Source organism: Trichosurus vulpecula, chromosome 2 (genome assembly GCF_011100635.1).
Source record: "Trichosurus vulpecula isolate mTriVul1 chromosome 2, mTriVul1.pri, whole genome shotgun sequence".
Lineage (NCBI taxonomy): Eukaryota > Metazoa > Chordata > Mammalia > Diprotodontia > Phalangeridae > Trichosurus > Trichosurus vulpecula.
The window spans coordinates 382,092,239-382,108,345 of record NC_050574.1 but is presented as its reverse complement, the minus strand read 5'-3'; the positions used below and the strand labels follow the sequence as shown (position 1 = coordinate 382,108,345).

The 16,107-nt window shown below is 36.6% G+C and overlaps 1 protein-coding gene across 1 annotated transcript in view; it reads left to right on the top strand.

Moving 5' to 3' along the window:
* Positions 1-16,107, top strand: part of C2CD2 (C2 calcium dependent domain containing 2) — a 145,244-nt gene that overhangs the window by 36,529 nt on the left and 92,608 nt on the right. Inside the window, exons 3-4 of the mRNA XM_036744152.1 lie at positions 5,714-5,833; positions 11,922-12,026. Coding sequence (XP_036600047.1) covers positions 5,714-5,833; positions 11,922-12,026 — 225 coding nt within the window. The remainder of the gene's footprint in view (positions 1-5,713; positions 5,834-11,921; positions 12,027-16,107) is intronic.

The window sequence follows — 16,107 nt, the reverse complement described above, 5'->3', positions numbered from 1 at the left end:
ACTAACCTTTCGGTCACTTTAGTGTCATTCTTGAGTCCTTATTGTCACTCATCCCACATGTCCAATCAGTTGCCAAATCTTGTTATTTTTCACTCCACAATATTTTTTTTAATTTAAAAAAATTTAAATATTCTTTAAAAAATTGAGTTTTAAATTCTCTCCATCCCTTGAGGCCCTCCCCAATCCACTGAGAAGGCAAGCAATATGATATCAATTATACAAGTGAAATCATGCAAAACATATTTCCATATTAGCCGGGTTGAAAAAAGAAAGAATGTGAAAAAATTTAAACTTTAGTTTGCACTCGGGGTTCATAAGTTATTTCTCTGGAAGTTGATAGCATTTTTCATCATCAGTCCTTTAGAATTGTCTTGGATCATTGTATTGGTCAGAGTAGCTAAGTTTTTCACAGCTGATTATACTTACAATATTGCTGTTACTGTGTACAAAGTTCTCCTGGTTCTGTCCGTTTCACTTTGTATTAGTTCATGTAAGCTTCCCCAGGTTTTTCTGAAAGCATCCTCCTTGTCATTTCTTATACCACAATAGTATTCCATCACAATTATATACCACAGCTTGTTCAGCCATTCCCCAATTGATGGGGCATCCCCTCAATTTCTAATACTTTGTTGCCACAAAAAGAACTGCTATAAATATTGTATCTATAAATATTATTTATAGTTTTTCTTTTTTCTTTTCTTTTACATTTCTTTCATATCCCTTTTATATTTTCTTTTATATTCCTTTTTCTTTCATCTCTTTAGGATATAGACCTAGTAGTGATATTGCTAAGTCAAAGAGAATACACAGTTTTATAGTCCTATGGGTATAGTTCCAGATTGTTCTCTAGAAAGTTGGACCATTTCACAACTCCAACAGTTGACCAGTGTACCTATTTTCCCACATCCACTCCAGCATTTGTCATTTCTGGTAAATGTGAGTAGTACTTCAGTGTTTTAATTAGCATTTTTCTAATCAGTAGTGATTTAGAGCATTTTTTTCATATGACTATAGTGGGCAATGCAGGAATAAATGAGACTGCAGAGTATCAAACTTGTCTTGGGGTTTATTGAGTTGCCACCAAGGGAGCTCCACCCAAATGGGCAAAGACTTCCCAAAGTCAGTTTACTTGGGGCTCCTATGTGCCTCAACCACAAAGGTGGAGGAAAGCTTCAGGCAAAAGGAGTTTGTGAGTCTGTTGTTAAGAGCTGATTAGAAAAGACACCTTCACCTGAATGACCAAGTTGATTCCTGAAATCTGAGAACCTTTGAAGACTCCCTGAACAGATTATTATCATACAGGATGTTCCTGTGGAGAAGTGATTGGGTTAAGAGTGTGGCAAGGAAGTCCTTTAATTGGTGAGCTAATGTTTAACACAAGATAGAGGGAGTTGTACTCAGTTCACCAAGATGGAAGGAGTTGCTCTCATTTGTGGTTCACACTATAGCTAGCTTTGATTTCTTCTTCCGGAAACTACTTGTTCATACTCTTTGACCATTTATTAATTGGGGAATGGCTCTTATTTTTATAAATTTATAAATAAAAATTTTTATAAATTTGATTCATTTCCCTATATATTTGAGAAAAGAAGCTTTTATTAGAGAAACTGTAAAATTTTTTGATATTACTTCATTATGTATGGTACCTTTTAGCAAAATGTTGTTTCCCTGTTTTATCTTTATCTGTTTTTGATTTTGCTTTATCTGAGATCATGATTGCGGCCTTTCCCATTTTTATTTCAGCTAAAGCATAATAGATTCTGCTCTAGCCCCTTATTTTAACTCTGTGAGTGTTTCTTTCTGCTTCAAGTGTGTCTTTTGTAAGCAACATATTGTTGGATTCTGGCTTCTAATCCATTCTGCTATCTTATCTGCTCTTGTTTTATGAGTGAGTTCATTCCATTCACATTCCAGTTATGATCTGTTATTTTTTTTTTGAGATCATCACAACACAATCAACTTACACCTATGCTCCTTTTCTACACAGACTCTTTCTGTCTGCCCTAATAATGATAAAGTTCTTAGGAATTACATGTATCATCTTCCCATATAGGAATGGAAACAGTTCAATCTTATTGATTCCCTTATGGTTTTTCTTTCACATTTACCTTTTTAATGCTTTTCTTGAGTCTTGTATTTGAATGCCAGATTTCCTATTTCCGCTCTCATCTTTTCATCAGTGGTGCTTGAAAGTCTTCTCTTTCATTAATTGTCAATTTTTCCCCTGAAAGATATTTATTTTTGCTGAGTAGGTTGTAGTCCTAGTTCCTTTGCTTTCCAGAATATTTTATTCCAAGGCATCTATTCCCTTACTGTGGAAGCTGCTAAATCTTGTGTGATCCTCTAGCTCTTTTCACATTATAGTCTTCTTCTGGGTTTGTCTCTTGGTCTTCCCTGCCACCTTATTAGCTTATTATAATCAAGTATTTTTTTTATTTCCTCATTTTTCTAGTCTATATCTTGTGTTTGAATTTTTTGTTAAAGTTGGATTCTGCTCACCTGAGGGTGGGGAGGCACTATCCCAATCTTCAGGCTTTTTCATGCTGTTGTTTTCAGAGCTAGTCCTGGTCTTCTGCAAGTTTTTGGTACTTCCAAGGTGGTGTGATACAGCGAGAGGTGAGGTCATTGCTCTCATGGCCTTTATCCAGGAAGGCCCCTTGCTATCCTGTAGCCACAAGAACTAGTGCTGCTCTCTGCCCTGGAATTGTAACCAGAACTCCTGTTCCCTTGTGATTGACCACAAAAGCTCCTTTCTGCCCTGCAACTGTGTCCCAGAACTGCACAGAATCAACACAACAGGGTCCTGTACCCAGGGCCAGCAAAGGTTCCCTGTAATCTCTTTCTGACCAGCTGCCTGAACCCCTCCCCCTACCATCTTTGGGCAGAGAGCTCCCTAAACTGTTGCCGCTGTTGCAGTTGCCAGGGCCCATCCCTAGTGTTGCCTCAGGCTGGTCCTTATCCCAGTGTCACAGACCTCTCCTACTGACCTCCTGTCTTGTTTTAAGCTGGAAAAATGTCTCACCCTGACCTTTTATTGGTTCTGCCACTACAGAATTCAATTTGAGGCTTTATTTTAAAGTTACTTGGAAGGGAATGTTGGGAGATCTCACCTGGATTGCTGTCTCTACACCATTTTGGCTCTGCCTCTCCACACAATATCTGTAATACATGTATTACCTTTTCTCCTCTCTCATATTTACCACCCTGGTTCAGTTCTTCATCATTTTTGAATCAAATCATTGCAATATCTTCTAATCTGGTCTCTCTGATTCAGGTCTCTCCATCCTTCCCCCAGATGCCAAAGTGACTTTCCAAAAGAATAGACCTGACCATTTCACCTGAGCTGTGTTTAGTCATTCAGTTGTGTCTGACTCTTTATGACCCCATTTGGAGTTTTCTTGGCAAAGATACTGGAGTGATTTTCCATTTCCTTCTCTAGTGGATTAGGCAAACAGGTTAAGTGACTTTCCCAGGGTCGAAGCTAGTGAGTGTTTGAGGCCAGATTTGAACTTAGGTCTTCCTGACTCAAGGCCTAGTGCTTTATCCACTGAACCATCTAGCCACCTCTAATGTCACCTCTGAAGAATTCAGTCATTTTTTTCAGTTGTTTCTGACCCTTAGTGACCCTACTTGGGGTTTTCTTGGCAAAGATATTGGAGTGGTTTGCCATTTCCTTCTCTAGCTCATTTTACAGATGAGGAAACACAGTCAAACAGGGTTAAGTGACTTGCCCAGGGTCACATAACTATTAAGTATCCATGGCCAGATTTGAACTCGGGAAGATGTCTTTCTGATTACTACCTTGTGTTAATGTTGTATATAAAATATATGCTTATATGTGTAGATGTGTCCATCCCCATGGCAATGTGAACTCCCTGAGGTTAGATGCTGTTTCACTATTGACTTTATATTCTCAGTATCAGCACAATTCTTTTCAAATAATAACTGATAATAGTAATAAATGATAAATGCTAATTTATTGGTAGAATTTACATTATAGGTACATGATGTTTCTCAGTAATGTATCAATATCAATAACAAAAAAATTCCAAATCCTTCAAGGTTCATATGTGTACTTTGAGTTACAATTCATTTTAGTCATAGAGAATTCACATTTTATGATATTTTTTTCTTAAATGAATTAATTTTGGAATTATTCTTTTTTGCTTCAATATATAACATGTTTACTAATTTTAAATTCTAAATTCTTAGGATTCTACTAGGGGTTTTTTTTGGAGGGGGGGAAACTTGATGTTCTGTACTTATAAATCATTACCCTCATCCCCTAAGCCCTGTGCTATCCTTCATCTCAATTTAAGTTCTTATTTTCTCCTTGTGTTCTCCCTTCAAATATATACATGTAACAAAGATGTTGTGTAAGTGCAACCTACGAACAATTTCTTATATTCTGAATTAATAATCGTATCAGCTATAACTGTGATTTCCAGATTCGAGGCACTTCTTTTTGGAAAAGCACATGTGACTAATGGATTTTACTGTGTGTTATTATCGGATCTACTTAACCAACCCTAAACATTTCCCCTAATCTCCAGACTTGAATTTCCAACTGCTTTTAGCTATCTTGAACTTGGTGTCTCACAGAATTTTAAACTAAATTTGTCTGAAAACAGAACTCATTATTTTCTCTCCCACCATATGCTTCCCTCTTTCTAACTTTCTAATTATTGTCAAGGGAATCAACATCCTTCCAGCCAGTCAGATTTGCAACCCAGTTGTTAGCCTTGATTAATTACTCCTGCCATCACTCTGTTGCTCTGGCCTTCATCATCTCATGTCTAGATTATTGCAAAGCCTTCTGGGTGGTTTCCCTGCCACAGTTCTCTCCGCACTCCAGTTCATCCTCTACTTAGATGTCAAATTGATCTTCCTAAAATGCAGGTCTCACCATGTCACACCTGCCCATTCCCCTCCCCCCCATTTATCTTGTGTTTGGCATAACCTTCATAACCTGACACCTTCTTACCTTTCTAGTTTTCTTATACTTTAACATCCTTTCCCCCAATCTCCCCTCATTCTGTAGTCCAGTGTTACTGGCCTGTTGGCTGTTTCTCACACAAGATACTCCATCTTCTAACTTCATGCATTTTAATTAGCTATACCTGATGCCTGGAATGCTCTCCTTCCTTGTATCTGACTTGTGGTTTTCCTGGCTTCTTTCAAGTGACAGCTAAAATTGCATTTTTTGCAAGAAACCTAGCCTGATCTCAGGGAATGCTAAAGCTGTCTGCTTATGTGCATTGTTTTTTTAATCTCTGCATTAGACTGTGAGCTCCTTGAGAGCAGGGACTGCTTTTTTGTCTTTCTTTGTGTCCTTAGCATACTAAGTGCTTAATAAAGGCTTATTGGCTAATTGAGTTGTTGACTTACCTGACTGGGAATGTATAGAACACTTAATGCTAGCACCTGTGTCTAAAGGAAGAAGGATCAAAACAACTGATTTGGCAATTGCCATGTTGAACTTCTGGGAAAAAATTCATCTGTATTAGAGGGCATTTTGGAATGCTATTTCCAGGTTTTCAAGTGCTGCATGACATGTAATCAAATTAGAAAATTTAAACTCATAGCTAGCTATAGAATTCTGGTAAACAAAAAATATGCAAATTGTATATATGGAAGGTTTTTATTGCTTTTTATAAAGTTTGTTTATATTTTAAAATTTTAATGAAATACTTCTTCCTCCCTCCTCTCCCAGGTGGTGTCCTATAATGTTCGAGGAGATTCAATTCAGTTTATTGTCCATGTGCTTTCTGCCTCATCTGATGCTTCAAAATGTCAGTCATATGATGTACAGCTATCTCCATTTCATTTACAGGTAAAATTTAGTGGTTTTTATCTTTTCATATCATGAAAACTTGACACAGAACCTTTCCAAATCATACTTGCTTTATGTGAAATGGAAGGAAGGCATTGCAAGTTAGCTAATATGTGTTATGTACCATATAAAATGTATAATATATAAGATGAACCATCTTAATAGAAAAAAAAAACACCAACCTATCCCTCCCAACCCCCCAAACCAGCTTTAAGTAGGGCTTTAATGTGGCTTAAAGTAGGGCATGAGCTATTTTACATGAATCTTTTTAAAAGAGCTATTTAACAGATATAGATGTAATCATATCACCTCACAAAACAGTGCAAAATGGTGTGGGAGAGGAAAACAACTCTGGTTAAAGCCTGGCTTGAGACTCAACTAAGTCAGATCATCCCAGGAGCATTTAGAAATAAAATTGGAAAGAAGGCAGCAAGTTGATATGGAAATGGAAGAGATCTACAGACACCATTATACTGACTTATTTTCAGTGACAGTGAAATCACCACATTTCATTTCAACCCCTAAATTCCCAGGGTGCTATATGAGAAAGGCAAAATCGCCACACAAAAATTAAGTTGGAGACAGCCCGGGGGGCGGGGTGGAGCCAAGATGGTGGCTGGAAAGCAGGGACTAGTGTGAGCTCCCCGCCGAGTCCCTGTAAAAACCTATAAAAAATGACTCTGAACCAATTCTAGAACTGCAGAACCCACAAAATAGCAGAGGAAAGCAGGGCTCCAGCCCAGGACAGCCTGGATGGTCTCTGGGTGAAGTCTATCCCTCATGGAGCTGGGAGCGGAGCGGAGCAGAGCCCAGCGTGGGTGGCACGGACCAACCAGACCAGGAGCCGGGCAGAGCATGCCCTAGCGCCCTGAATCAGTGAGCTGCAGCAGTTACCAGACTTCTCAACCCACAAACACCAAAGACAACAGAGGAGGTTAGTGGGAAAAGCTGTGGGAGTGGAAGGAGTTCGTGGTTTGGCTACCAGCCCCGGGGGCAGCGGAGATGGGGCAGCTACAGAACTACAGCAGCAATTGCTTCCAGCCCTAGGCCCACCTGGTGGGAGGAATTAAGTGACTGATCAGAGCAGGAGTGAAGAGCCTGCTGAAGATCTAAGTCCAGTCCAGGTTGGGGGTTTTTGGGGAAGGAGGAGTGCTGGTGTGGCAGAACTGGCGCATTCCCCCAAGCTTGGAACATAGTTCTCTTAACTCTACAAGCAGTCATACCCCACTGAAAAACTCAAGGGTCAAGTTAGTTGGCTGGGAATATGGCCAGGCAGTGAAAACGCACCCAGATTCAGTCTCAGACTTTGGAATCTTTCTTTGGTGACAAAGAAGACCAAAACATACAGCCAGAAGAAGTCAATAAAGTCAAAGAACTGGTCTCAGGCCATGGAAGAGCTCAAAAAGGATTTGGAAAAGCAAGTTAGAGAAGTGGAGGAAAAATTGGGAAGAGAAATGAGAATGATGTGAGAAAACCATGAAAAACAAGTCAATGACTTGCTAAAGGAGACCCAAAAAAATACTGAAAAATACACTGAAGAAAACAACACCTTAAAAAATAGACTAACTGAAATGGCAAAAGAGCTCCAAAAAGCCAATGAGGAGAAGAATGCCTTGAAAGGCAGAATTAGCCAAAGGGAAAAGGAGGTCCAAAAGACCACTGAAGAAAATACTATCTTAAAAATTAGATTGGATCAAGTGGAAGCTAGTGACTTTATGAGAAATCAAGATATTATAAAACAGAACCAAAGGAATGAAAAAGTGGAAGACAATGTGAAATATCTCATTGGAAAAACCACTGACCTGGAAAATAGATCCAGGAGAGATAATTTTAAAATTATTGGACTACCTGAAAGCCATGATCAAAAAAAGAGCCTAGATATCATCTTTCAAGAAATTATCAAGAACTGCCCTGATATTCTAGAGCCACAGGGCAATATAGAAATTGAAAGAATCCACCGATCGCCTCCTCAAATAGATCCCCAAAAGAAATCTGGGAATATTGTCACCAAATTCCAGAGCTCCCAGATCAAGGAGAAAATACTGCAAGCAGCCAGAAAGAAACAATTTGAGTATTGTGGAAACACAATCAGAACTATCCAAGATCTAGCAGCTTCTACATTAAGAGATTGAAGGGCTTGGAATACGATATTCCAGAGGTCAATGGAGCTAGGATTAAAACCAAGAATCACCTACCCAGCAAAACTGAGTATCATGCTCCAAGGCAAAATATGGACTTTCAATAAAATAGAGGACTTTCAAGCTTTCTCAGTGAAAAGACCAGAGCTGAAAAGAAAATTTGACTTTCAAACACAAGAATCAAGAGAAGCATGAAAACCTGATTACTTTTTCATGCTTCTCTTGATTCTTGTGTTTGCTATTTTGAACAAGAAAAAGATATTGCAAGGGACTTACTAAAGCTGAACTGTTTTGTCTACATTCCTACCTGGAAAGATGATGTGTATGATTCATGAGACCTCAGTATTAGGGTAGCTGAAGGGAATATGCATATATATATATATATATATATATATACACACACACACACACATATATATGTTTATGTATATATATGTATATGTGAGTGTGTATGTATGTATATATGTATGTGTGTATATATATATATATATATATATAGAGAGAGAGAGAGAGAGAGAGAGAGAGAGAGAGAGAGAGAAAGAGAGAGAGAGAGAGAGTGTGGGCACAGGGTGAGATGAAGATGAAGGGAAGATATCTAAAAGAAATAAAATAAAATTAAGGGATGAGAGAGGAATATATTGAGAGAGGGAGTAGGGAGAGATGGAATGGGGTAAATTATCTCGCATAAAAGTGGCAAGAAAAAGCAGTTCTGTAGGAAGAGAAAAGAAGGCAGGTGAGGGGGAATGAGTGAATCTTGCTCTCATCAGATTTGACCTGAGGAGGGAATAATATATACTCAATTGGGTATCTTACCCCACAGGAAAAAAGGAGGAAGAAGATAAAAAAGGGGGGGGATGATAGAAGGGAGGGCAGATGGGGGTGGAGGTAATCAAAAACAAACACTTTCGAAAGGGGATAGGGTCAAGGGAGAAAATTCAATAAAGGGGGATAGGTTAGGAAGGAGCAAAATATAGTGAGTCTTTCACAACATGAGTATTGTGGAAGGGTTACACATAATAATATGCATGTGGCCCATGTTGAATTGCTTGACTTCTTAGGGAGGGTGAGTGGGAAGGGAAGAGGGGAGAGAATTTGGAACTCAAAGTTTTAAAAACAGATGTTCAAAAACAACAACGAAAAAAAAGTTTTTGCATGCAACTAGAAAATAAGATACACAGGCAATGGGGTGTAGAAACTTATCTTGCCCTACAAGAAAGGAAGGGAAAAGGGGATGGGAGGGGAGTGGGGTGACAGAAGGGAGGGCTGACTGAGGAACAGGGCAACCAGAATATAGGCCATCTTGGAGTGGGGGGAAGGGTAGAAATGGGGAGAAAATTTGTAATTCAAACTCTTGTGAAAATCAATGCTGAAAACTAAATATATTAAATTTAAAAAAAAATAAAATTAAGTTGGAGAGAGCAGCTAGATGAGACCATGTATATACAAATAAAATCAGGTAGATTTAAAGATAAAAAACTTAGATCATATTATTACCTTCCCTTCCCCCCAAAAAACTCAAATTGAGAGGACATCAGTAATTACTAATCTATATGCCTTTTAGTCCCAGAATCTTTGATCTGGAAAGGACCTCAGAGGTCATCTAGTCCACCAGACTCGTTTTATAGGTGTGGAAACTGAGGGCCAAAGAGGTATAGGGACTTGCTAAGGTCACACATATCAGAAGCTGGATTTGATCTCGAGTCCTTTGATTCCAGAGCCAGTGTTCTTTTAGTTGTACCATGATGTCTCCAATATATTTTCAAATTTGTACTGTCATGAGACTATACTTAGAAGTTAAACTGATAAGAATATGAATATATGCATGGTTAGATGTCTCTAATACAGCAGAAGCTCAGTTACCTAGCATCCTCAATTAACTGGAATTTTAGAGCTTTCATTTTTGAGGAAAAGGGAAATCTTAAAAGAAAAGCTTGTAAGGGATTAACTTAATTTCTTTTAAAGTCACATTGAGGATATATTTTGGGTCCATTACAGATTCAATCCAATTACTTCTAGCCTATACATGAATATTCCTGTGAGTGATAAGACACTTCCTTAAGATACTGTAAGAACTTCATTTTTCAAAGAAATATGGTTTTAATAAAGTATATTGTGTAATAATTAAGTTAGGAAAGTTTACTAATACAATTTAGAAAGATTTTTCATTTAGACTTCCCTATTCTTCAAGTACTCCAGCTTTAGTTTGTCATTCTTTTGTGGGGTGAGACAAATGGAATGAGATCCCTTCGATCATGGGCTTTTTGAACATGACATCTTTTTCTTTCAAGATGCAAGTCTCTAGAAAATTGCTCCGAAAGGGTTGGAATATTTTGAATGAAATCCCAAATTTGGCTAAGAAATTTCATTATGTTCTGGGTTTTTGCATGATTGTGAGCAACAACATTCTTGGAAATTATATTTTCCTTTTTAGTTTCCCTGATGATTTTAATGATTTAGATCAATGTGATACAATTGTATCTGTTGTTCAAAACCCTCTAAAAATATATGAAGATAATTTTGATACCTCTAGTCCACTTAATCAGCAGTTACTCAGTTTATTTGATGTGATTTGATCAGTATCAATGATTGTATTAGTGAATTAAGTAGAGTAGAATTAAATTTGACTTAGTTATTTTAGTTAATGCTGTCAGGATAAGAGGTATGCTTGATAAATCCACAATGTATTGATGATTCTATTAATTGTATTTGATTTATCAGATAGATTCACACTCTATTTGTTAGATCTGTTATAAGGAATTATCAGTGCATTACCCCACCAACCCCTGACTCCAAGTGTAGTACTTGAAATGCCTTTCTACACCTGTGAATCACTATCGTCTACTCCCGAGTGATCTTACCTTCAAAGCCACAACTTCTTTGGTTCTTCAAAAAACAGCTCACTAAACACTAGTGTTTGATGGGCCGTGGAAAGCCCCAGTGAGGTGGCCTGCAGTTGATAGCCCGTAGTTGATGACCCTTGAAAGCCCTGTTGACAAAGTGGTTATGATTGATGGACTTTGCCTTTAACTAATCATGGGAGTTCTTCTGTTTCTGAAGATTAGGCAATCATAGGAGTTTCCCTGAGCATCAAAAGCCTGGACTGTGAGGAAAGTCTTGGACCCAATTGATTAGGGTCCATTGGTCTCTCTAATAAATTGATTGATGATATTTGAAGCTCTGCCTCAGTGATTTTTGTTGCAGATTGGAATTTTGTGGGCTACATAAAATATATACATTATAGCTAGTATACATGTAATTATCAAAGATTTAGTGTTAACACCAAGAGTAAGTCTGTGTCCAATTCACTTATGTTTCTGTAATGAAAAATCCTAAGATGGTGCTGGTCTTCAAAAAACTTTAATACCTAATGATCCACCCTTTTGTATGCTTGTTTGCTAATTGTGTTACATTAATGAAACTAAAATATCTGTTCATTATACAATCACTTTGACTTATAGGGAAAGATGAATGATGATGGGAAGTTATTATGAACCTATAGCAATTATTTCTCTTATCCTATTTATTTTGTTTGGATAGAGTTTAATAATTCAGTTCAATAAAGAGGGTGGATTAAAAAGGGGGAAGAGACTGAAGGCAAAGTGACCACTTAAGTGGCTATTGCTTTAGAATAGAAGAGAGATGATGAGGGCCTGACCTATGGTAGTAGCCGTGTGAATAGAGAAAAAGAAAAAGGACAGATGTGAGAGATGTAGAGGTAGAGTTGGCACAATTTAGAAGTTAACTGAATGTGAAGGGTGATGGTGGTAAAAAAAAAAATTAGTATCCATTCCATTTAAGTATATTTAATGTGATTCTTTTTTTTCCCTCTCTTTCCATGGCGAATTTAATAATATATTATGAGGAATCAAACTACTGAATTTGAAAACTACTTTTCTTAAAACAGTGACCATAAGATCATAAATCCTAATAATCAGTTTTTCCATTAATAGCTGGAACTTCATATGAAAGAGAAAAGAGAAGATATATTGATAAAGTGGTCCTTCCTCAATGCTTCAGAGAGAAATATAAAAATCCAGCCCAAAGCAATGCAGGAGGTTAGTTTTTATTATTTTAACACATCTCATATCACAGAATTATGCTGCTTAGATGTCACCACTTGTAGACTGATATTCTCTGTCCACTTCATGTATATATATCCAGCTAACTTGGGTTTAGCCATGGACCAATCCTGTTGCTGTGACAGAAAAATGCATTAAAAAATGTTTAATGTACTTGTGCTTTGCCCTCAATGTGACCTTCAATTTCTCAGTCCCTTCCTTCCCAATCCATAACATAATGGCTTCTCTCCCGTCATCATCAACATCTCACGTTTGTATAATGCTTTAAAATTTAGACAGCATTTTTCTTTAAAAAAAAGTCCTGTAAGATGTAGATAGTTCAAAATTTTTCACATTTTACAGCTGAGAAAATGGAGAGTCTTTGACTTTCTGATGGTCATAGAGTTAGAGATTATTTAAGGCAAGATTTGAATTCATGTCTCTCCTGATGCCAAATCTTTTATTATTATTTTTTTTTTTTTGGCAGGAGGGAAGGCAGGGTAATTGGCGTTAAGTGACTTGTTCAATGCCACACCACTAGTAAATATATCAAGTGTCTGAGGTCAGATTTGAACTCAGGTCCTCCTGACTCCCTCTACTCACTGCGCCACCTAACTGCCCCCACCTGATGCCAAATCTTGAACATGATCTACTATATCATGATGCCTCTATCCATTTTATCCATTTATGGTTCTGAACCTATGGTTAACTTATTTCCCAATTTTGTCATTCCATTATACTTGCTCTGCTAATCCCCTAGCAACATAGACTCTGAGTCAGAAAGATCTGAATTTGAATCTTGCTTCAAACGTGTGCAGTGTGACCCTGGGGAAGTCATTTAACCTCTTTCAGCCTGAGTTCCTTCATCTGTAAAGGGGATAATAATAGCATGTCCTAGGGTTGTTGTAAGGATCAAATTAAATGAGAAAATATATGTAAAGCACTTTGTAAATTTAAAAGTGTTATTTAAATGTTAACTATTATTTTCCTCTTTTAATGTTTCTACTCAATGTGGCTTAGTGGAAAAATAATTTGATTTGAATGGACCTTTGCACAAATCCTGGTTTTTGTTTTCAATATAATTTTAAATTTCTTTATCATATTCGAACCTTGTATGTACTACAGGCCCTTCTCTGGAACTTTGTTATATATTTACAACCACACAATTGTAAATATATATGCTTTTGCAAAATATAGGGCCATATAAGAGCTAATTTAGTCTTAGGTACATATTTTTTGAAAATATTCAAACAACACCTTTTAAAAAATTCTTTCCTCATGATCTGAAATGCCGACAAACATTAAGTGTGATTTTCAGTTTGTGTTTTTAACCTTAATAGCACTTATTTCTTCTTGTTGTTCAAGAATACTTTTCCTTATAACTTTGTTCCATTCTTTTCTCTGAGTGATTTTATAGTCAAGAGAGTGGGTCTCTTCACTCCTGATTTGTTCAGGGCTGGTATTTGGGAGGGTCTTGAATCCAAGGCAATAGCAGTTACGTGACCTTGGGATTTAACCTTTGGGCCTCAATTTCTTACTCTATAAAAGTGATCTTGGCTTAGATAACTTCTCAGATCCCATCCGGTTCTACATCTTATGAATTGTTTCTCAAATTAGGAAGCCTATACTCCACAATTACTTATTAACCTCATCTTGGGCCTCTGGCCTTTTATCTATTTCTGACTCCTATCTACCTGACTGCCTATCTAGAGTGGGTGTTCCAGATCTCCTCAGTCATCAGTCCTTCAACTCCTGTCTTTACTGTTTTTGCTTTTAACAGATGACAATGCCTCCAGACTTAGTGATGAGATCAGAATAATCAGACAATAGTTTACTAAACTCTCTCCAGTCCTCTGGAAGTCTGGAGATTGAGGATGCTACAAATCTTCCAAGTCTGCATCAGATTAATTCATTGGGTACCAAATTTGAAAGTGGCTTCTCAGTTTTCCAGTTTTGTACAAGGAAGGGCATTTCTGATTTGTGTATGTGATATTTCACCATTTTTCTTTCCTTCTTTAGGGCAGAGATTAGGGAAGACACCTGGGATTCTCTCTTCTCTCAGCTATGGGTCCTTTGAGCATCACAATTGTAACTTCCTTTCTCTTAGCTACCCTCTCAAACTCTTTCCCCCATTTCTATCCTCCCATTCACTGCCAAACTTTTAGAACTAGTCAACAAACACTTATTAAGCATCTACTATGTGCCAGATGCTGTGCTAACTGCTGGAATACAAAGAAAGGCAAAAGATAGTCCTTGCTGTCAAGAAGCTCACAGTCAGAAGAAAACCAAATTACTAGGATCAGAAATGAAAAGGGTGAATATAACACAAATGAAGATGAAGTCAAAGAAATTATTTTGCCCAATTATATGCAAATAAATTTAACAAATTAAAGAAGAATAATTATAAAGATATAAACTGCTTAGCTTAACAGAAGAGGAAATAGAATATCTAAATAAACACATTTTAGAAAAAGAAATTGATCAAGCCATAAATGAGCTTCCTAAGAAAAAAGCATCAGGACCAGATGGATTTGCAAGTGAATTCTACCAAACATTTAAAGATAAACTAATTACAATGTTAAATAAGTTATTTGGAATAATAGACAAGGAAGTAGTCCTAATACTCTTTTTGTGAAACAAATATGGTGCTGAAACCTAAACCTGGAAGAGCAAAAACAGAGAAAGAAAATTGTAGACCAATTTTTTTTAATGAATATGAATGCAAAAATCCTAAGTAAATCACTAGCCCGGAGACTATAACAAGACATCATAAAGTTTATACATGATGGCCAAGTGGGATTTATACCAGGAAAGCAGAGATGGTTGAATATTAAGGAAATTATCAGGATAATTGACCAGATCAATAACAAAAGCAAGAAAAATGAAATGATTGTTTCAATAGATGCAAAAAAGTTTTTGACAAAATACAACACTCATTCTTATTAAAAAACACTTGAAAGAATATATATAAATTGATTTTTTTGAGATTACATTCTTTACAATTTTTTTATAATATTTTACCCCCAATTACATGTTAAAACTTAAAAAAAAAACTTAAAAAAAGTTTTGAGTTCCAAATTCTATCCCTCTTTCCCTTCTCCCATCCCTGAAATGGTAAGCAATCTAATATATTTTATACATGTGCAACCATGAAAAACATTTCCATATTAGTCATTTTGTACAAGAAGACTTAGAAAGAGAAAAAGAAAGAGAGAAAGAGAGAAAGGAAGCAAGAAAGAAAGAAAGAAAGAAAGAAAGAAAGAAAGAAAGAGAAAGAAAGAAAGAAAGGAAGAAAGAAAGAAATAAAAAGAAAGAAAGAAAGAAAGAAAAAGAAATAAAGAAAAAGAAAGAAAGAAAGAAAAAGAAAGAAAATGGTATGCTTCAGTCTGCATTCAAGCAGTATCAATTCTTTCTCTGGAGGCAGACAGCATGCTTCATCATAAGCCTTTTGGAATTGTCTTGGATCATTGTATTGCTGAAAATACTAGGTCATTCACAGTTCTTCACAATGTCTTCTGGTTCTGCTCAATTCACTTTGCATCATAACTTGTTTAGCCATTCCGAAATTGAAGGGCATCCTCTCAATTTCCAGTTCTTAGCCACCACAAAAAGAACTGCTATAAAGATTTTTGTACAAACAGATTCTTTACCCTTTTTTATTTTATGTCTTTGAGATATAGACCTAGCAATGATATGCTGGATCAGAGTATTCCCAATTTTGTAGCCCTTTGGACATAGTTCCAAATTGCTCTCAATTTTCTCACATACCTTCTAACATTTATCATTTTCCTTTTTTTGTCATACAATCTGATAGATGTGATGTGGTACCTCAGAGTTGTTTTAATTTGCATTTCTCTAATCAATAGTGATTTAGACAATTTTTTCCTATGACTATAGATAGCTTTGATTTCTTCATCTGAAAACTGCCTGTTCATATCCTTTGACCATTTATTAATTGGGGAATGACTTGTACTTTTATAAATCTGACTCAGTTCTCAATATATTTGAGAAATGAGGCCTTTATCAGTGATATTTGTAAAAAAAAAATTCCCTCCAGTTTTCTGCTTTCCTTTTAATT